Genomic DNA, 23,345 nt, shown 5'->3' with positions numbered 1-23,345 from the left:
TTTAAGTACACTTTCCTTATAAATTCAGGAAAAGTAATATTTATTTAAAACGTCCAGGACATTACCTACCAGTTGGGGACAGTAGGTAAATCTTTAATATAACTCACACTACCTGGGCTTTAAATCTGCAAATAAACTATACCAAGTCTTAATTATTATCTTTCTAAATGTTTCTAGAGCCTTCACTGTAACGTTAAGAAACCGACGAGTTGAATTGGCTTCTCGACACCAGAGGGCAGTATTATATTTAACAAGAACTGTTGCTAGCTGAATTCAAATTTACAGATAGCTAGCTAGCATAAGTTTCTACCTCTGGACTTCTTTTAACTGCTGTCTTAAAAATCTTTAGAATCTTCTACTTCCTGAACTGCTTCCCTCCCTTTTCATGGAAGACAGGAGAATCATAATGGTAAGACAGAAAAATGTTTCTGATGTTTACATGAGTATGTAAAATGAATGATGAACTGGATGAAAGAATAACACAGGGAATGAGAAAGATCTACAGAAAGAAGTAAAACACAATGACAGACCATGCCTATGTTTAATCTACCTCCTCAGCAACATCACAGATGAATACACTAAGCAGCAGTGACCTGGAGACTGAGAGCCAACACACACATCTCACAACTTGAGGAATACTCAGAGAGGGTGTTTTTTCCAGTCAATTCACAAGTTTTCTTTTTCCAGTCATTTAAAAAACAAATAAAAAAAAAACCAAAAAACAAAACCACCAACCAAAAACAAAAACAAAGTGCTGCTGCTGTGTGCTGTGGCTTTTTCCATCTCATAGCAAACTACAGAACAGAGTGAAATTGCCCGTAGGTTTTCTGATCTTTAACTGTTCCCTCTATTTATTTCTACAAAAAATAAAAAGTAGTAATCTCTGCCAGTTAATTTATCTGTACCAGTTGCTTAACTAGTTTTTTTTCCCTTCTTGATTTATGCCTGTGATAATGATTTGGTACAATTTACAATTAATCAAAAGCTTAGCTAATCCTACAATCAAAACATCAGTTCTCCAGAAAAATTTATTCTTTGAAAGAAATACGTATCAAATTAATAAGTAGACTAGAGCTTCCAGATGATCTTAAGAGGTTCAAAGACCTCTTAAGTCTTGTTTTCATAAGTTGCTCTGTCACAGTTAAAGTTGTCACTATGTTAAGCAGTTTGATTCTATTTTACCAAAGAGCTGATCTTCAGTCTAGAAATAAATCAGAAAAAAAGCTATCAACCCAGAAAAACCAAAGATTCCAAGAACAGTCTATAGACTATGTAACAAAGAATTAAAAAATACACACTCACTGAAATACATGACTACCTTTAAAAAAAAATCACCAAAATATTTTTTGGTCACAACATAGGGAAATGTACTTTGATATGTCCAGTGGCAAGGAGAACTGAGGCTTATTACTCAGAAGATAAATTAACTACAGCCAAAAATCAGAAAAGATGAGTAGTATTTCTTCATTCTTTTCTGAGTGTTTTGCCTGTGCCTTTGTGGCACAGAGTGTGGACTGCTAACCATATTGTTAGCTGTTTGAATCTACCAGTCACTCCACAGCAGAAAGATGGGAACTCTTCTCCCATAAAGACTGAAAGCTTCAGAAATCAGATGGAGGGTTCCCCTGAGTCAAATCAGCACAACAGCAATCTCCTTTTGGTTTGGTTTGTGCCCAGGCTGTCATGTGGCTTACAATGATACGGAGGAGAAAGACATTGATCAAATGCCCACATTAATGAGTGTGTAAACATAATCAAAGAACAATAAAATAGAATTCAGTACAATGAATACTATGGGGGGGGGGAGTCTGTTTTAAAAACATACTTGTTCAGATTAAAAATAACAAGATTTCCCTAAGGCAGGCACCTTTACAAATAAAAAGAGGCAGAAAGAATAAAAAAGATACCGAGAGGTCTCCCATATTTACAGCTTGTGCAATCAGATAAACAAGGGTGCAACTTACTGAGAGCCAGGTATAGGGAAGAGGAGCACAACCCCTGAATAGAACGACCTTAGTGATTGTCAACAGATCTAGAATTTAAAAGAAAATATTTCTAGAAAGAAGGGTTTTGAAAATGGATATAGACATAATAGTCACAGTACAGACTCCTATCAACATAATGAAGGTGGTGCTGGAGCAGGCAATGCTTAGATCTTTTTTTCAGACATAAATTCAACTGCCATAAGTAGGAACCAAGGGAATTGCAACTAATACACATCTGCATAGACATACACAAAATACGTGCTCCAATTCTTTTTATTTGAACTATACCAAAATTTCCTTTATAAAAATTTTTATACCTCACTCAACATTCTGCTAATCCACTGGCATCTGTCTAATTCACCAGTGGTTCCTTAGGAGACAGATGGACAATCTCCTCCGGTTCTATTTACAGTCTCCAAAAATTACCTGGAAGGTCAGCACACATGAAGCAGTTCCAACTTTACAACAATGAAATGGAGTACTTTACTGAGTACTCAAAATATGTTAAAACTAGAGGAAAATTTATCTAAGTCATCTCAAAATTCATTCATCTCTATAGAATCAAAACCAACTCATAGCTGACCCTCCACTGGTTTTCTCTGAGACCACAAATTCCTCAAAAGGAGAGTATCCATCAATGGATTTGAACTGTCAGAGAGGATGGACTTTAATTAGCAATCCAACTCCCTATGGACTAAGTTGTCAAAGTGCCCTGTTAATCATCTTTTTATATTCAAAGAAATTTTATAATTCTTAATTTGAAAAGAAGGTTATTGCCAAGCAGAACAGAAATATACTCTATGAAGACCTAGCATGTGTATCAGAACAAATGTTTTTGAGATAAAGTAAAACATTATATATTAATAGATTCAATAGTATCGATTGATAATATCAAATGCACAGCCATAAATCTGTACAACTAGATTTTCCAAAAACTTCTGGGCTGTTCAACTTCTACTTCCTACAGTTTCTCTCACCTCATGCTAATTCCTCCTAAAAGCAATGCAAAGACAGACCAGGTGAACAAAACTAAGATTCTTGATGCCTCCCAGAAGTGCTTAAAACCTCAGGATAATCAACACCAGGGCTAAAAGACTAAAAGAAATGAAGCCTGACCATACACTCTCTGGTTGTAGGCAGGTTTATGACTAACTACACAAGAAGTTTTCTTTTAAGAACTGCACTATACAACTAAAAAAAAGAAAACCCAAAACTATGCCTTACATGACTAAACTGCAGTGTGCTCAATAGTGATGTTTATCCATGAGGTTACGCATGTTGGTGTTAGGTGCCAGTCTGTCTGTTTCAACCCACAGCAACCTAATGTGGCAGAGAAGACGTACACCCACCCAGCAAGGTTCTCTTCATAAGAGATACCTAGCCCTTCCTCTCACACAGGTACTTAGTAAGTTCTGTCAAACTTTCAGTTAGCAGCTGTTGTTGTTGTTGTAATGTGCCGTCAAGTCCTTTGCAACTCATAGCGACCCTATGTACAACAGCCCTAAACCCTGCTCTATCCTGTGCCAATCGCATTGCCTCTGACACACCCATCCCGATTACCCCAGTCACTGAATCAATCCTCCCCATAGAGGGTCTTCCCCTCCTGCACTGTCCCTCCACCCTCCCAAGCATGATGTCCCTCTCCAAGGACCTGTCTCTCCTTACAACATGTCCAAAGTATGTCAGACAAAGCCCCAGAATCCTTGCCTCCAAGGAGCAGCCTGGTTTAACCCTCTCTGGGATGAATCTGTTTTTTTTCTTGGCAGTCCATGGTACATTCAATACTCTTCTCCAGCACCACAGCTCAAAGGCGTCAATTCTCCTTCTATCCTCCCTAGTCATTGTCCAACTCTCTGATGCATAACAAGTGATTGCAAAAACCATGGCCTGGATCAGGCGCACCTTAGTCTCCAGAGACACACCATTGCTCTTGAGTACTTTAGAGAGGTCCCTAACCACAGACTTTCCCATCGCAGTATGTTTTTTTATTTCCTGGCTACTGGTGCCAAGAGTGTTGACCGTGGAGCCGAGCAAACTGAAGCTCTGAACAATCTCAATCTCTTCACCATCCATCCTGATGCTGCCAATTTGGTCCAGTGGTGAGAATCTTTGTCTTCTTGACACTGAGCCTCAGTCCATATTGATGGCTGCAGTCCTTGACCCTCTGCAGTAAATGCATGAGGTCCTCCTCAGTTTCAGCGAGCAAGGTTGTGTCATCTGCCTAACACAGATTGTTGATAGATCGTCCACCAATCCTAACGCCACGCCTCTCCTCATAGAGCCCCGCCTCTCGGACAATCTGCTCTGCATACAGGTTGAAAAGGTATGGAGACAGGCCACATCCCTGATGTACACCCTTCCCAATCTCAATCTCTTCGCCATCCATCCTGATGCTACCAACTGGCCCAGTGGTGAGAATCTTTGTCTTCTTGACACTGGGCCTCAGTCCTTACATAGTTAGCAGCTAAGTGCTTAAGTATTCATTATTAATTAGCCAATTACACTTTCTATACATATATACTATACATATTCACTTAAAAAATGTACTTTATATGCTTGATCTTTCTTTTATACTTTAATATTTTTATAAATCCCAACTATTTACTTCTTTTTATAAAACCATGTAATTAAATTGAATGTCAATGGACAATATAAATGCTCACACTTTGTCCTTTCCTCCTTAATAAGCTGTATACAATCATTCCTATACACTGTCTCACAGACATTGTTTTCCACAATCATTCATATATACATTGTATTTTATAAGTTAAATTACCATGCCTATTATCACCTTGTCTTTCCAAGTCCTCATTTAAAGTTTCCTATTTCTTCCTACACACCCCCACCTAGTAACTGTCTGCTATCCTAGTGATTTTCTTCCCTTCCCCTTTTTCTGACCCCCTTCTCCCCACTAGTAACTTAATAGAGTGATTTTTAAGAATTTCATTTTACCTATTTGTAAATTTTAAGATATGAAAGATTAAGTGAGTGAATACATGTAAAATGCTCTATATAATGTTTGATAAAGTATTCAAAAGGTGATAAAGTGTAAAGGTTTACAAATCATATAACTACCCATAGACACTTTCATAATATTAATATATTTAATTAGCTTCCTGTCTAAACAGCCCTTTATTGCGTATTGTCTTTCCCCTTTCACCTAGTTTCTCAATTTATTAATTCTTACTACCCTCTCAATTTCCCTCCTCAATCTTTGTCATACCTCCAAGAGTGAATTGTGTGGTAAATGGGTTCCTTGTTGTTATGTGCCATCAAGTTGCCTGTGACTCATAGCAACCCTATCTATGTACAGCAGCTCTAAACTCTACCTTGTCCTGAGCCAGTCTCACTAATTCCGACATACCATCCCCACAACCCCTGTTACTGTATCGATCCATCTCATCTGGGATCTTCCTCTTCTGTTCTGCCCTTCACCATTCCAAGCCAATGTCCTTCTTCAAGCACCAGTTTCTCCTAGCACAAAGTATGTGAGCCGGGGCTTCAAAAGTCCAGTCTCCAAGGAGAAACTTGGTTTTACTCTCTCCAAGACAGACTTACTTGCTTTTTTGGTAGTCCATGGTATGTTCAAAACTCTTCTCCAGCACCACAATTCAAAGGCATTTATTCTTCTTCTGTCATCCTTAGTCATCCAGCTCTTGAATGCATAACAAGTAATTGCAAAGACCATCACTTAATTAAGCACACCTTAGTCTCTAGACTGACATCATTGCTTTTCAGTACTCTGGAGAGGTCCTTACAGTAGATTTTCCCAATGCAATTCTTCTTTTGGTTTCCTCGTTGCTGGTACTAAGAGTATTGGTTGTGGAGCCGAGCAAACTGTAACTGTTAACAACCTCAATCTCTTCTCCATCCATCATGGAGCTGCCAACTGGCCCAGTGAAGAGGAATCTTTGTCTTCTTGATGTTGAGCTTCAATCCATACTGAAGACTACAGTCCTTGACCTTCTGCAGCAAATGCTTCATGTACACTTCAGTTTCAGCAAGCAAGGTTGTATCATCTGTGTAATGTAGGCTGCTGATGAGTCTTCCTCCAATCCTGATGCCACATTCTTCCTCCAATACTCCAATTCCTCCTCCTGATCCATTTCCAAATGATCTGTTCTGCTTATAGACTGAAAAGGTATGGAGACAGGATGCATCCCTGGACCAACTCCCTCTTATGTTAATAGGGATATATCATAATTATCTTATTTTACTAACTTGCGTCACTAAGCACAATTTGTTCTAGATTGATGCATGCTGTGCAGTATTTTAAGAAATCTTAATTAATTTTTTAAGTGATGCAAAATCCTCCTGAGTTTCTTTAGCCATTTGCCCATTGGCAAGACACTTGAGTTGCTTCCAACTTTATGCTATCGTGTATTGCAACAAGCAGGGGTGTTAGCTTGTGTCACAGCTCTTATTTCTTTATGCTATATATCTCCTACTGAATTGCTGGATCAAACGGTGTATCTATTCCCAACTGTTTCCTATAGTACCATTATTTTACATCACCATGAAGATATCTGTATTACACTAAAAAAATTTAAATATATTTAATCTACCCTGTAGCAAAATGATTTAAACAAAAACTTTTTTTAGTGCAATTTTTACTTAGCAATAACCATTACTACTTAGAACACTTAACATTAGTCAAGAACATAACTTTTTCACAACAAAAGTCAGATGTGGCTCTTTTCCCAAACACTACAAAACTGGAATCGGCTTTATCTCCTCCTTTTAGTTCTACTTTTGTCTAAAGAATGTTGAAACAACTCCTCTCTTATTTTTCTTATACTTCTTCCCCAGTTATAAAGTTTAAAAAAAAAATCTTCTTTTAGTTTTCACCTATATGGGAACTGTGGCTCTCTCTGGTGGCAGTGTGCTGCATATTCAGCTACTGACCAAAAGGATGCAATTCAAATCCACCAGCCACACTACAGGGGAAAGATGAGTCATCTCCTCCTGTAAAGAAGTAAAGCATTAGAAATCAATGGAGGGCTGCCATGCATCAAGACAACTTGACAGCGGTGTACTGTGGGGAGAGAATGTACTAACTGTAGGATCCAGAAAGGCAAGCAAGGTAGGACTTTCTCCACACCACTTACTATGATACATTACAAGCATTCAAGAATTAGTTCACTGGTTAAGAAAACAAAACAAAACAAAATAAATACAGACTACCACCCTGCTACCCTTACCACTTTCAAACTAATTTGATATAAGCAGCTTGCATTAACCAATTAACTCTTTCTTCTACTTCTATTATTTTCAATTAATAGAAAAAATTAATTAACAGCAATAAAGTAGCTAGGAAGGTCTAGGTTGAGGTCCCAGAAACACAGAGGAAAGCAAACGCCTTTCTTTATATTAACCATCTTCTTGCCACACAAGAGAAACTATACGTGCTCTATTCTACACGCCCCAGTCCCATTAGTAAACTAGCAGATGAGGCCTTATACAACAAAAGTAAAACTGGTCTCAGTATTTTAGAATTAAAAATTGAAGTTATGTTTCAAAGTCAGGTGGCGGTTGTTGTTGTTATGTGCCATCGAGTCGCTTGCGACTCATAGCGACCCTATGTACAACAGCCCTAAACCCTGCTCTATCCTGTGCCAATCTCACTGCCTCTAACACACCCATCCCGATTACCCCAGTCACTGAATCAATCCACTCCATAGAGGGTCTTCCCCTTCTGCGCCGTCCCTCCACCCTCCCAAGTATGATATCCCTCTCCAAGGACCTCTCCCCCTCCTTACGACATGTCCAAAGTATGTCAGACAAAGCCTCAGAATCCTTGCCTCCAAAGAGCAGCCTAGTTTAACCCTCTCCAAGATGAATCTGTTTGTTTTCTTGGCAGTCCAGGGTACATTCAATACTCTTCTCCAGAACCACAGCTCAAAGGCATCAATTCTCTTCATTTTCTGATTAATTTTTTACCAGTTTAAATACAGATCTTACAAGGAGGAAATTTAAGTCCACATATGGTTGTAAACATGATGTAAACAGTTTTACTGAAACTACATTAACTCAAACCACAAAAACACTCCTTAAAAATAAAGTAAATGCATCAATTCCCTCAAATTAATGACTCACTGACACTAGAAAAACCAGTTTGTATTCAGTTTACTCACTGTAAAATACAAAGCATCTTCCTACATGTACAGTTTCAATAGGACCAAAGGAAGAGGAGGGTCCTGGGTATGATTATACATGTGACTACAAAAAGAAGTTAATGGAATATTGAGACTTATTTCACTGCCAAAAGAGAACAGTCTCAAGACTTATCTTAGGGCAAAGCCCTAAAGCACCTAAATGGTTATAAAAGGAATCCCTGAGCACACTGAAGTATCATTTTAATAAAAGAAACATGTTCAATCCAGTAAACAGAAAACATTATTACATGTAAGACACTATATGAAACTGAGTAATGATTACAATACATTCCATGTCTTCAAGGAGTTTACAATCTAGTGACGAAAGGAACATACATACACATATATAAGGAGCTCTGCTGGCTCTGTGGTAAGGCACAAAAGCAGGTGGTTCGAATCCACAGGATCAAAATAATTAATTTCCTCCTGTGGGATTTACTGCCTCTGAAAATCTACTGGTCAGAAATGGTACACAATAACAACATTTATCTAAACATGAGACAATAAATCTTTCTCAACTAAGATTACTAATCTGAATCACACAAGATGGAAACTGATTTACACACAATTTCTCAATTGTTTTAAAAATGGAACATAGTACCATTAGAGGTACATCTGGTAGGTGGCTGAGTAATGGGGCAAATGGTAGAATACGGTAGACGATGCATGTCATGTTCCACTTGTATTTTTGGTGGTGGATAATTGGAAGAAAATAATATTTGTAAGTATATAAACAACAAAATCAGATATGTAAAAAGTTATTCTAGAAATAAAAAAGAAGAAAAATTCCCAGCAACACATTACAAAAATTCAAATTCAAATGCATTAACTATAATACAATCAATAAGGAAGAAAAGTTGAACGAGTAGGACTGGAGAGATGTTGTTGTTGTTATGTGTTGTCGAGTCACCTGCGACTCATAGCAACCCTATGTACAACAGCCCTAAGCTCCGCTCTGTCCTGTGCCAATCACACTGTCTCTGACACTCCCATCCCATTTATCCCAGTCACTGAATCAATCCACCTCATAGAGGGCCTTCCCCTCCTTCGCTGTCTCTCCACCCTCCCAAGCATGATGTCCCTCTCTAAGGACCGGTTTCTCCTCACAACATGTCCAAAGTATGTTAGGCAGAGCCTCAGAATCCTTGCCTCCAAGGAGCCACCCGGTTTAACCCTTTCCAGGACAAATCTGTTTGTTTTCCTAGCAGTCCATGGTATTCTCAATACTCTTCTTCAGCACCACAGCTCAAAGGCATCAATTCTCCTTCTATCCTCCTTGGTCATTGTCCAACTCTCTGATGCATAACAAGTGACTGCAAAGACCATGGCCTGTATCAAACGCATCTTAGTCTCCAGAGAGACACCATTGCTCTTCAGTACTTTGGAGAGGTCCCTAACAGCAGACTTTCCTGATGCTGCCAATTGGTCCAGTGGTGAGAATCTTTGTCTTCTTGACATTGAGCCTCAATCCATATTGTAGGCTACAGTCCTTGACGCTCTGCAGAAGGCGCTTCAGGTCCTCTTCAGTTTCAGCAAGCAGGGTTCTGTCATCCGCATTAACGCAGACTGTTGATAAATCGTCCACCAATCTTGACCCCACATTTCTCCTCATAGAGCCCAGCCTCCCAAATAATCTGTTCTGCATATAGGTTGAAAAGGTATGGAGATAGGATGCATCCCTGGCGTACGCCTTTACCAATTTTTAACCATGCAGTGTTCCCTTGTTCTGTTCTGATGACTGCCTCCAGGTCCAAGTATAAGTTTCGCATTAGAACGATCAAGTATTCTGGGATTCCCAGATACCACTGCCAAAAACCAGAAGCCACTTCTCCAAGATGATTAAGATATCAATGATACCACCAAGGTTCAAGACACAGTAGTAACAGCGGGTGAAGGAAGTAAAAACTCCAATGAAAAGAAAAACAAAAAAAACCACAACTCTGTTTTTCTGGGAGTTTAACTATGCTAGATGTAGTTTAGACTCAATATTTTCTATTGGTTATAAAAAAATCATAATTAAAAGTCGAAATTTTAAAATATTTTATATCACTTCTTCAAAATAAAATATTAATGAAACTACAAATTCAAAAACGTGGTATCTCAGAAGTAAATAATTTATTCAACTACCAAGACCAGCTTACTGAGAAGCTAATCTACACACACACACACACACACACATATAGAGAGATAAACATTTTGTTGTTGTTGTCGTTGTTATTATCATGTACCATTGAGTTGGGGCTGACTCATAACGGACCCTCCAGCGGGTTTTCAGAGGCAGTAAATCTCATGGGAAGAGACTGCCATCATTTTCCCACAGAGCAGCTGGTGTATTTAAGTCATGTGCCTTTAGGTTTGGCTGTGTAACTCCTTCCACTAAGCCACCAGAACCCCCTAGAGATAAATATAGATGTATCTATACATAGGAAAAGAGACAGACAGCTATGGATACTCCCTTAGACCTCCAGAGGCTCACCATCCACCCTTTAAGAAAGAGCAGAGGTGCTACAAAGTACTTCCTAGGCTGTAATTGTTACAGAATACACACACACCCCACACACACACACACAGAGAATTCATATACATATACAGATATAAAATGTACATGTATATTTTACATACAATAATTTATAAATTTATGCATATATAAATATTAGTTGGACCACTGCCATTACAATGATTCTGACTTATAGGGAATGCACAGGAAAGAGCTTAACTGCCCTACAAAATCTCCAAGATTATAAATTTAATTTTTTTTTCTTAGATGATAAATTTTTATAAGAGCACATAGCCGCATTTTGTTTCAAGTAGTGGTTGGTGGGTTTGAACTTCCAACTATAGAGTTAGCGGTACAAGGCTTAACCCACTGAATTATAGGGCTCTTTGTAAATATTTGAGAAATACCTGATGTCATTTTCAATTATTTTTAAGTAAGATATAAACAAACATTTTTGAGAACAAAAAGTACATTATAGAATCCTATTGAGCAACAATTGAACACAGATACATATTCAACAAAAGTTAAGACTTAAAACATGGCACCATACTATCAGTTTCAAAGACCGTGAAAGTAATTTTCTACACCTAGTTTATAAAAAAAAAAATTATAATATCTGGGATGTCTTTTTATGTAAATTTCATAATAAAGTTTAGTAATCTCAGGTCACTCCAGCATAACGCCTTTAAATTAACATCATCACTAATACATATAATTCATGTGCATTCAACACAGAGCAATTTAATTACTACATAAATGTGTATAATAACATGAACCACAGCTACAAATATCTAAAACCCACAGAAATGAAACTCATTGAAGATATCTGATTCTTACTCATGAATAATGTTAAATTTTTCTTTTTTGAAAGTCAAAATTCTTGAATTAATTAACATTTCTAAGTAAAGTTACCTTATGTAGTCTGCCCAGAAATTTAAAAACCCACACCATAACCATTTGTATCAATACTGTTTATAAATTCATAGTGTCTATAAAATTAAGGTGTTCTACCAAAAGTTCTAAATTTTAATTAGCTTGTTTTGAATTTTGGTCTTCAAATTTCTTCCCTTATCACAAATCTAGGGTCAATTCCAAACACTACCACAGAACTGTAGAGTAATGCTTCTAAATTCAGACACTAAAACAAAGTATGGTTACCACGGATTTGTTAATGATCATTTGGACGAAACATTATCTATAGCTATAGCTTTATCTATTTATATGGTACTAAAATTGTTATTTTAAAACTTTCACAAATTATTTTTAGTAAACCCATAAATCAGTTACTGGTGTAACTGATTTTAAGTTCTAATAGTTAAGCTTTACAAGATAACATATTTACTTAATTTACTGAACAAGGCATTTTATCTTTGGTTTCTATCTTCATACACATATCTTACAAAGATTATAGGGACCAATGATCTAATGCTTACAGATTGCTGCAAGTACTAAGAAAGAAATGTGTTATGTAAATAAAGCTTAGCAGGAAGGAGCTGCTTTAGTCATTAAACTACAGGGCTTTCCCATTTTCTTTTATCAAGTTTTAACAATTAATGTGCAAGTATTAGAAAACTAAAGTAAAATCAAGGGATATAGAAGTCCACAGTAATCTGAATGCAAGAGTTAAAAGAAACATACTAAAAACCAGGGTTTACAGAAGCCTAAAGCAAATATATACAAACATGACCAGCTTTCCTGGACTTGTATATTATTAAGCACTACTGAAAGTCCTTATAAAACACTGGACCAGATGTAATGTCTACACAGCAGAGACCAGAAAAATTTAATTAATTTAATCTGATACCTACATCTGCATTTTCAGAAACAGGTTGGGAGAAGAATTAAGAATATCCATAATGTATGTACACACTACACACCAGATACAGTACAAGCAAGCTGCATGTAAAAGTGTCTCTGTGTGTGAACACACACACACACACTCTGGAAGTAGTCTTCAAAAAGACAAAAAAGTTAGGAATGGTGAGAAAGAATAAAAGGAAAAGAAAAAACTATGAGGTAATTTCTTCTCTACTATTAATTACTTATTAAGAAACAAACCATAATGTACACTTTAAAGCATTAAAATAAAAGCAAAACTCTCCAAAGAAGAGAAATGCGAATACTTTTCATTCTACATCACTCTTAAGTAACAACAAAAAAACAAAAAACAAAAACTCCACCAAGTTAAGAGTACACAAAACTTATTTTGTGGAATTAGATTCCATAACAACATTCAAAATCTAACTCCAAAGGAAAATTATTTCCAATAATTATTGCTACTATGTCACTAAAAATAGCAAAGTATGACAAGGAGAATGAAAATATTTCCACTTCTAATAAAACCCTAGAATAATTTTTTTTCTTCAAACATACATTTTTTTCAAACAGCACAAAGTATGAGACAGTAACTTACTTGTGTTGGAACAAGCACTGGAGGATACGCCATCTTGTGATGCTTATACACCCAAAATGCACAAATAACAATCCCTGCAATTAACATAAGTGGCACCAAAGAATACAGCAAGATGTTGTAATAGGGTGGCTTGGGTGTAACCGGATTTGAAGTAGCTGTGAAAGAGAGGAAAAGGGTCCAACTTACTATATATAAATAATTGTTTATTATTATGTGAATTTCAGGAAAAGAGAAAAGGTAAGAATAAATTATTCGACTCAATATGAGCATACTTTAATAGTTGAAAAGAACTGTGTCTTTTCTTGTGAACTTACGCTGTGTGACTTCCATCTCTGGAAAATAAGAAAACCTTTCATTACACATATTGCCCTCACAGCAACAAAAATACACTTCCGGGCTGTCTTTCTTTTCTATACAATCAGTCCTATAAACAAAGGAGAAAATAAATTAAAATTAACATTATTATACTGGATCCACAACAGGTATTTTCTCAAAGTTCTTCTCAGAGAAAAGTCATTTATATGCCATGACAGGATTTTATTACGATCAATACTTAAAAGCCAAAAATGTTCTTATTAATAAATTTATCAGAAAAAATGTTTAGTTTGAAAATGAAATCAATCAAATTTGAAATAAATAAAAAAAATGTTCCTATTAATAAATTTTATCAGGAAAACACACCAACTGCTAATTTTAAAACAAGCACATTTGCTTTCTCAGACCACTGCTATGGTTTTTAATGACCCATTTGTGGCAACTATCGTTTTTATCTGTTAATCATTAAAAAGCTTGAAAAGTAGCTTTTTCAAAATTAAGGAATATAAAGCCAAAAATGAAGAAAATTTAGTCTGTGTATGCTATTGCTCCTTAGTAATATAATTTCTCAGTTTCATTAATATAAAAACCATAAACAGAACTAGAATATAAAAAACATACTACTGCATATCATATACAAGCAAAACACAGATTAAAATGAGACATCCAAATTGGGCTCGGGAATGAATGGTGTCATTTTTGGGGAGCACAATGAACAGAGCAGAGATAAACAATAAATAAAGAATAAAGATGTAACAAGTAGCAGGAACTAGTAACTCAAAAACTAAGAGTCAGACAGGTTCATTTAAAGCATGGGGAAATGTGGAGTATACAAAGTTGTTGAAACGACATGGTGGATTCAGTATTTAGAAATAAACAGCCATAATTATGAAAGAAAAATGCCAACATACTTTTAAATACAGCTAATAAGCATTAGGCAAATTTAAAGACATATCTTAAAAAATAAAGTGTGAATTGCTGTGATGGTTGTTAGGCTATGAAGGTTATATTTAAATTCTAAAATGAAAAGCCTAAAAAATTTCAAAGGGAAGACAGTTTTACCAAATCAAACTTTGAAATAAAACTAAATTAATATCTAGTTTTTAGAAAGTCTAATGGCTTACTGGTAAGGATTTGAGTTATGAACTCCAAGGTATACAATGTGAATCCACTAGCTACTCTATGGAAAAGGTGGGCCATCTCCTTCTGTGTCATTTACCTATGAAAATCCACTGGGAGTCAGCTATGAGATGACCCCAACTCAACCAGACTCAACATCTATTTTTGAGAACATTGCTACTGTTAGAATTAGTTACCAGAATATACCTAGCAATTCAAAGTCATTTTAAAAATTACTTTTTCCCAATTTCACATATACTAAAAAATAAAAGCCGTATAGTTTATATATTAAAAACTAAAACCTCCTATCATTTAGATTTTTTTTACTTTTCTTATCCTTATTGTTTTTGAATCAAATTCACAGCACAAAAAAAACCAAAAATTTACAAATCTTAATGCACTCCCAAGAGTAAACGTGTACTTAGTAATGTACTTTATTTCAAATACAAATTCAAGAAAAATGGAAAAATCTAAGCAGTTTAACACTGCCTGGATTTCCACTAATTAGAATGCTGATTTTAAGTAAGAAGCAGTTAACTTTCTGCCACAGAAGAATAGCAATCTCTGATTTTAACTAATTAAAAGATGGTCTGGAATACAAAGTATCCCAAAACTTTGTTCCCTACCCTAATATTATCCTGCATCAAAACCTACCTGTTGCTGTAAGGTTCAGTTGGCCTCATCCCTACAGGACAAAGCAGAACTAACTCACAGAGTTTGCAAACGTAACTATCAACTCTTCAGTTTACTAGCCAACTGCTTTAATCACTGCACTCTTCTCCCTGCTTACCTTTCATATTAGGACTTATCATTTGTTGATCACTTCTGTAAACAGAAATGCAACTACAATGTATAATTTTAAAGATCATTTCCTGGATTACTAACTTAGAAGCATATATAAAATACGAAGCATGTACGTCAGTGATTATATCTTAATTTCCCATGAAAAGTGGAATAAATTCCATTTTCGCCAGCTAACTCAATGCATTTTGTTATTAGTCACACAAGACCAATCAGTCATAGTAGTCAAATGAGGTTCCTGAAAAACAACCCAGAAATTGTCTAACGTTCAGTACTTTTTGGCTCTCCTTTATCTCTGAAGTCATCAACAATCATCACCACAAAAAATTCTATGTGGAAAATGCACACCAGCAACCAGTTCATCTATGGAACAGCTAATAGAAAGATCATAGGCAATAAAATAACTACTGTATCTCATTTCCAGTACAGAATAAAACTATTTAAACAAGGGCTTTTCAATAAAATGTAGCTTTCTATGTGGGCTGTGTTGTTCTGATGTAATGTCTCTAGGGTAAAGAACAAAGGCTTACTTTTTGCAAGAAAAAAGGGAGGGAGAAGGGGCTAGAGAATGCAGGGAAGATCATTTTCTCTGAGATATATAAAGAAGAAAATTAAAAGGAAATTATATACTACAAGTTAAGTTTTACTCTTTGAGGACAGATCTTATGGCAGATAAACAATCTTTCAAAACAAAGTTTTAAATAATTTTTCCTTTATATTGGCAAAAATAATAAAATTATCATCTTTAAAAAAGCAGTAAAGAAAAAAGTTAACTTATCTCAAGTTCTCACTAGATTATTCAAAGTAAACAAAAGCTTATAATGTAAACATTCCATGTTCATTTTATTTTAGTGAAGGTTTACAAATCATGTTGGCTTTCCATATAATTGTTAGACATTTTATTTATAACATTACTTGTCATCACTGATTAATGTACTTAATCAGTTACAATGTCTAATCAACGTCTTATTTTGTACTGCCCAGTCACCCAATTTTTGCATTTACTTGATTCCACTTTCCCTCTTTCCTCATGCCTACTATCCCCAAGACTGAGTTTATCTGTGTCCAACTTTTCTTTAGCTTTATATAATAACGGTCTTGAATCACAATTCTCTTTTGGTGCCTAGCTTATGTCACTCATCAGAAAGTTTTCTAGATTCATCGATGTTTTGCAGCATTTCACAAATTCTGGATCATTTTTTACTAACACACAATACTCCACTGTGAAAAGGTACCACAGTTTCTTTAGCCATTCATCTATTCATCTATTGAGGTTTGTTTCCAACTCTCTGCTATTATAAATAATGCTGTAATATGCATGAGTTGTGTATGTCAGACTGAGTTCCAATCTCTCAACATCCTCACCAACATTTATCTTGTTAATTTTGCTATTGTTCCCAAGCTAATACCTCATTGTTGTTTTGATTAGTCTTCCCAATGTCAGTCTAGAGACTAAGGTGGGCCTGATCTAGGCCCACACTTACTTGCTATGCTTCAAGACAGCTGGACAATGACTAAGGATGATAGAAGAAATGATGCCTTTGAGCTGTGGTGCTAGACAAGAGTAATGACTACACCACGGACTGCTAAGAGAACAAATAAGGGTGAAACCAGGCTGCTCCTTGAAGGCAAGATTTCTGCAGTTTTGCCTGACATACTTTGGGCATGTTGTAAGGAGGGATCAGCCCTTGGAGAGGGGCATCATACTTGGAAGGGTGGAGGGACAGCACAGGAGGGAAAGACACAGGATAAAATGAATTAACTCAGTGACTGAGATAAAGGGGATAGGTGTGTCAGAGAGGATGAAATTGGCTCAAGACAGAGCAGGGTTCAGAGCTGCTGTACACAGGGTCACTATGAGTCAGAGCTGATTTATAGCACATAACAACACCTAATGACCCTAGACATTTCTTCCTGTGTTTGCTGGATTTCTGAATGTCTTCTCTCCAGTACATAACTGACTTGTCTTTCTCTTGTTGAGCTGTTGGAATATCTATAAATTTTAGAAATTAATTGATGTTTCCAAATACACGTTCCCAGTATATAGGTTCTCTACTCCTCTGGAGAAATTATCTGACAGACAATGTGAATTTTTGTTCTTAATTTTTTTTACTTTTATTATTTTTGTGTATGTGTACTGTCAAATCAGATCTGACTGGTAGAGGAGATTGTCCCTCTTTCTCCAGCAAAGCATCTGGTGGATTTGAACCGCTCAGCTCTAGGATTGCAGGGCAGCTTCTTGCCACAAGGCCACCAGAACTCACCGTGAATTTAATTTTTAAGATTTCTCAATAACCTAATATATACCCTGTTGACTGTGCATTTTCAGTTATATTCGATAGGACTTGGAGCCAAAGATTAGGGCTCCTATGTCTGTGCTTAATTTTCTTTGACAATCTTTACAGTTTTGAGTTTCATTCTCTGATCTATCCTGAGTTATATTTGTATATGGTGAGACATATGAAGCTTGTTTTCATTTTCTGCATGAGGCTTTGAACACTAATGAACGAAGGCCAGATGAGTTGTGGGAGGATATCAAGGGTATCATCCAGTAAGAGTGCAAACGGTCATTGCAAAGACAGAAGAGGAAGAAAAGATCAAAATGGATGAAGAAGAGACTCTGAAGATTGCACTGGAGCGCAGAGAAGCCAAAGCACAGGGAAGAATTCAAGATACTAAAGAGTTGAACAGAAGATTTCAAGAGGCAGCACAGGATGACAAAGCAAAATATTACAATGAAATGTGCAAGGAGTTGGAGTCGGAAAATCAAAAGGGCTGAACTCGCTCAGCATATCTTAAGCTCAAGGAACTGAAGAACAAATTCAAACCTCGAGTTGCTATAATCAAGGATGCTTTTGGCAGAATGTTAAATGATCCCGGAAGTATTAAAAGAAGATGGAAGGAATATACTGATACTGAGTCACTGTATCGAAAGGAATTGGAAGACACAGAAGAATTTCATGAAACAACATATGAGCAAGAGAATATGGTGATGAAAGAAGAAGTTCAGGCTGCTTTGAAGGACATGGCAAAAAATAAGGATCCAGGAATAGATGGTATACCAATTGACATATTTCAGTTAACAGATGCTGCCCTGGACGTGCTCACCAAGTTGTGCCAAGAAATCTGGAGAACGACCACTTGGCCAACTGACTGGAAGAGATCGATATTTGTTCCTATCCCAAAGAAAGGTGACACAACCGAATGTGGAAACTACAGAACAATTTCACTGATTTCACATGCAAGCAAGATTTTACTGAAGATTATACAAAAACGACTGGAACAGCACATCAACAGAGAACTACCAGAAGTCCAGGCTGGTTTCAGAAGGGGTCGTGGTACTAGAGATATTGTAGCTGATGTTAGATGGATCTTGGCTGAAAGCAGGGAATACCAGAGGAATGTCTATCTGTGTTTCATTTGACTATCTAAAGGCATTTGACTGTGTAGATCATAACAAACTGTGGCTGATTCTGAGAAGAATGGGAATCCCAGAACACTTGATCGTTCTAATGCGAAACTTATACTTGGACCTGGCGGCAGTCATAAGAACAGAGCAAGAGAACACTGCATGGCTCAAAATTGGGAAGGGCGTACGCCAGGGATGCATTCTATCTCCATACCTTTTCAACCTATATGCAGAACAGATTATCAGGGAGGCTGGGCTCTATGAGGAGAAATGTGGGGTCAAGATTGATGGACGATTTATCAATAATCTGCGTGATGCGGATGACACAACCCTGCTTGCTGAAACTGAGGAGGACCTGAAGCGCCTGCTGCAGAGTGTCAAGGACTGCAGCCTACAATATGGATTGAGGCTCAATGTCAAGAAGACAAAGATTCTCACCACTGGACCAATTGGCAGCATTAGGATGGATGGTGAAGAGATTGAGATCGTACACAGCTTTAGTTTGCTTGGCTCCATAGTCAACAGTATTGGCACCAGCAGTCAGGAAATTAAAAGGCACATTGCCATGGGTAAGTCTGCTGTTAGGGACCTCTCCAAAGTGCTGAAGAGCAATGGTATCTCTTTGGAGACTAAGGTGCATCTGATACAGGCCATGGTCTTCGCAATCACCTGTTATGCATCAGAGAGTTGGACAATGACCAAGGAGGATAGAAGGAGAATTGATGCCTTTGAGCTGTGGTGCTGGAGAAGAGTATTGAGAATACCATGGACTGCTAGGAAAACAAACAGATTTGTCCTGGAAAGGGTTAAACCGGGTGGCTCCTTGGAGGCAAGGATTCTGAGGCTCTGTCTAACATACTTTGAACATGTTGTGAGGAGAAACCGGTCCTTAGAGAGGGACATCATGCTTGGGAGGGTGGAGGGAAAGCGCAGGAGAAGAAGGCCTTCTATGAGGTGGACTGATTCAGTGACTGGGATAATTGGGATGGGAGTGTCAGAGACAGTGCGATTGGCACAGGACAGAGCGGAGTTTAGGGCTGTTGTACATAGGGTCGCTATGAGTCGCAGGCGACTCGACGGCACATAACAACAACAACAGACACCCAGTTTTGTCAGAACCAAAGAGGCTGTCTTTCCAGACTTAGTGGATTTTATCTATTTGTCAAAGATTCGCCGTCAATAGTGGGATGGGTTTATTTCTGGGTTCTCAATTCTATATAACCTCTCATTGGACGATTATACCAAGTTATTGTGATTTCTGTGGCTATGTAGGCTTAGAGATTGGGAAGTAGAGGAAGGCCTCCCACTTGTCTTTCTTGTTCAGTATTGCTCTGATTATCTGGGTTGTCATTCCTTTCCATATCAAGTTGGTGATTAAGTTTTCCATTTCACTAAAGAAGGAAGATATGATCTGGATTAGGATTACACTGTAAAATGTAGATCACTTCTGGCTGTTGTGTGTGCCATCAAATCAGAACCAACCCATAGCTGAAACTGTAGCAAGTTTTCAGAGGCAGTAAATCACACAGGAGGGGACTTTCTATGTCTCTCTCACTGAGCAGCTCATAGATTTGAACCATGTACCTTTGCACCTACAGCACTGCTTCTTCCTATTAAGCTACCCAATTCCATAATGTTAAATCTTCCAATTCATGAGCATAGTATATTTTTCCATTTATGTAGGTTTCTTATGGTTGTGTTTTGTAGTTTTCTTTGTATAAGTGTGTGTCTCTGGCTAGATTTTTTTTCTAAATCTTTAATCTCTTGGTTGGCTATTGCAAATCGAATTTTTTTTTCCATTTCCTTTTCAGAGTTTTCTTCATTACTGTTGAACAGTCCAACCAGTTTTTGTATGTTGATTTTATACCCTGGCACTTTGCTAAATCAGTCAACTAGATCTACTCGTTTTCTACAGAGTCTTTGATAATTTTCTAGCTACAGTATCACAACATTTGCAAAAAGAGATACTTTCATTCTCTCTCAACAACCTGAATTCCTGTTGAGGATTTCCAATACAATGTTGAATAGAAGTACAATAAAGAGCAACCCTGTCTGTTTTTCATTCACAAAGGGGGAATGCCATCTGTCTAGACCCCCACTTTGCCCAGAATTTTCTGTTTATTTTTCATTAAAATATCTTTTCTGTTATTAGAGCATGTTATAATGTTTCTCATAATCCCAATTCAAAAAAGAAAAAAAAAATCTCATTTAAGTGAAAATCCACGCTTTAACCATTCCCTTTTTAAGGAGGAGGAAAGAAGGAAATTACTGAACATTATTAAAAAATAAATAAAATGCTTCCTTACCTGTCATAACAGTTGATATCATCCAGCCAACAACCTTGTTTCACTATTTCAATGGAACCAGAAATATTCTTCCACGTTGCAAAACAATGTCGCCGTTTATCTTTGTCACCGTAACAGGGCTCAACGCCAGTTCGATTGGTTCGATCTCTTTCCCAATTAGCATTATAGAAAATACACTCCTGAGTTTCTGATCTGCCAAGTATAGCACCTAATAAGATAATAAAAACAACAATGTAATTGTACTAGCTCTGAAAACAGTAAATCAACTCCCGATACACAAATATTTACTGTTTATAAAATGAAATGTATTTCTTTGTCTCTCAGTACTATTTGGTTTAGGTTTCCAAGTATACTATTATTATAGAAACTGATCACCTATATCATAACATTTTTCTGGGAAAAGCAAGTTTTATTTAAGAGTATCCTTGATGAAATAGTAGACTGCTGTCTCAAGAAAAAGCCCTTGTCTCAATGATTCCACTGCAAACCAAACAAACAATTACTATACATACTTGAGCTTCTCGTAGCCATGGTTCAAAAGTTAATGTTTCTTACTTCAAGGAAAACAATGCACAATATATATTGTGAGTGATAAAAGTTGAGCTTTCAAGCAAAAAAAGAAAAAGAATCTTGGGAAAACTTCTAATTTATCACTGCCAATATAACATTTTCCCAAAGAGGTCACAGGTGATATTAATAAATATGTTTTAAATACTGTACAATTAAATGTGACACTATTTAAGGGTCTACAGAATTCAGAGAATTAATATTGAAGTATGAGTAATGTTACAACAGTATTTATGAGTTTAAATACATATCTCCAGTGTGCAAGATAGATTAGACCAATGTAATTTATTATAACATAGGACCAAAAGTTCATTTATAGTTACAGATTACACAATGTGGCTAGCTTTTAAGAAACTGTCTCTTCCATGGAAAAGTAAAAAGCTAGAATAGTTTCCTTACTATCTTGAGGAAGAAGAAGGTAACTAAGGAAGATTCATACCCAACTGTAAGACTTTAAAAAAAGTTTTATCAATCAAGACAGTGTGATCATAATGAAAAAATACACAATAAAAAACAAAATTAAAAGTTCTGAAATAGACAAAGGCATGGTTAAATAGTGTACAACCTGAGTGTCACCAAAATCCAACAAAGAAAACGCAGTCTTCTTAACAATTAATGCTGGAAACAATTAGGCATACACATAGAGGGGAAGAAGGAATTTTTCATGCCACAACTCAAATATATCATAACCTAAAACTAAAAACTTTCGTGACCAAGAATTACAAAAATACTTTTAGAGAGAACATGAAACACATGATCTATAAAAGAATGAATAAATGGGGCCTCATCAAAATTAAAAACAATTCTTCAAAAGCCGCTGGGAAAAAATACTTGCAAAACACACGCACATATATGAAATCTCATTACTCAATAATGAAATAAAATGTCCAATTTGGTTTTTTTTAAAAAAAAAAAAAGAGGTGAATGACTCAAACAACTGCTTCACCAAAGAAGAAATATAATGGGGAAATTCCATGTGAAATAATGCTTTGTATTACTGGGGAAATGCAAATTAAAACCATAGCAAAATGCTACTCAAACCACTCACAATGGCTTAAAAAAAATCAAATGCTAGTTGTTATGTGGATTAACAGAATTTTCACAAGTTGGTTATGGGAGGGCAAAAAGATCCAATCACATTTTAAAAGGCTGGCAGGATTTTATATTTAAACACATACTATTCATTAACTGCATGCCTAGGTATTTACCTATGCAAAATGATAGTGCATGTCAACATAAAAAAAACACACAAGCATTTACAGCAGCTTTGCTTATAAATATCAAAAACCAGATATGACTAAATAGTACAGAAACAATTAGCGAGCACTTCTAGTGGCCTAGAGAGGGAACTCTGGCGGCCTAGTGGCAAGAAACAATGCTGCAATCCAGAAGACATAAAGTTCTAGTCCATCAGCTGCTCCACGGAAGAAGGATGGACAATCTCTTCCAATGCAATGAATTACCTATAAAAATCCACCAGTGGGTCAACTATAGGTTGGTTCCAATTTGATGGTACAAAACAACAGTGACCTAGTGATAAGCTACACTACGCAGTTCCAAAGTCACGTAGACCATGATTCAAATCCACCAGCTTATGTGCTGGAGAAGGATGGGCAATCTTCTCCAGTGTGATTAACTCTCTCTGAAAACCCAATGGAGTGTCAGCTATGAATTGGTTCCCACTCGACAGCACACAAGAAGTAAAACAAATAAAGGCATTTGACTGTGTGGATCATAACAAACTATGTCTGACTCTGAGAAGAATGGGAATCCCAGAA

General features: G+C 36.6%; 1 protein-coding gene across 3 annotated transcripts in view; it reads right to left on the bottom strand.

Annotated features, from left to right (window-relative positions):
- Positions 1-23,345, bottom strand: part of ACVR2A (activin A receptor, type IIA) — a 122,419-nt gene that overhangs the window by 23,248 nt on the left and 75,826 nt on the right. For 2 of the 3 annotated variants that reach the window (XM_006880758.1, XM_006880757.1), the window contains 3 exons: positions 21,001-21,208; positions 13,365-13,474; positions 13,051-13,205 (listed from right to left, as the gene is read on the bottom strand). In XM_006880758.1, coding sequence (XP_006880820.1) covers positions 13,051-13,205; positions 13,365-13,474; positions 21,001-21,208 — 473 coding nt within the window. The remainder of the gene's footprint in view (positions 1-13,050; positions 13,206-13,364; positions 13,475-21,000; positions 21,209-23,345) is intronic. The other variant, XM_006880759.1, reaches the window with a different exon arrangement.

The sequence above is a fragment of the Elephantulus edwardii genome, unplaced genomic scaffold (genome assembly GCF_000299155.1).
Source record: "Elephantulus edwardii isolate Elephantulus edwardi_28Jun2011 unplaced genomic scaffold, EleEdw1.0 scaffold00010, whole genome shotgun sequence".
Lineage (NCBI taxonomy): Eukaryota > Metazoa > Chordata > Mammalia > Macroscelidea > Macroscelididae > Elephantulus > Elephantulus edwardii.
Note: the sequence above shows the minus strand (reverse complement) of the source record. Positions and strands in the feature narration are given on the sequence as shown.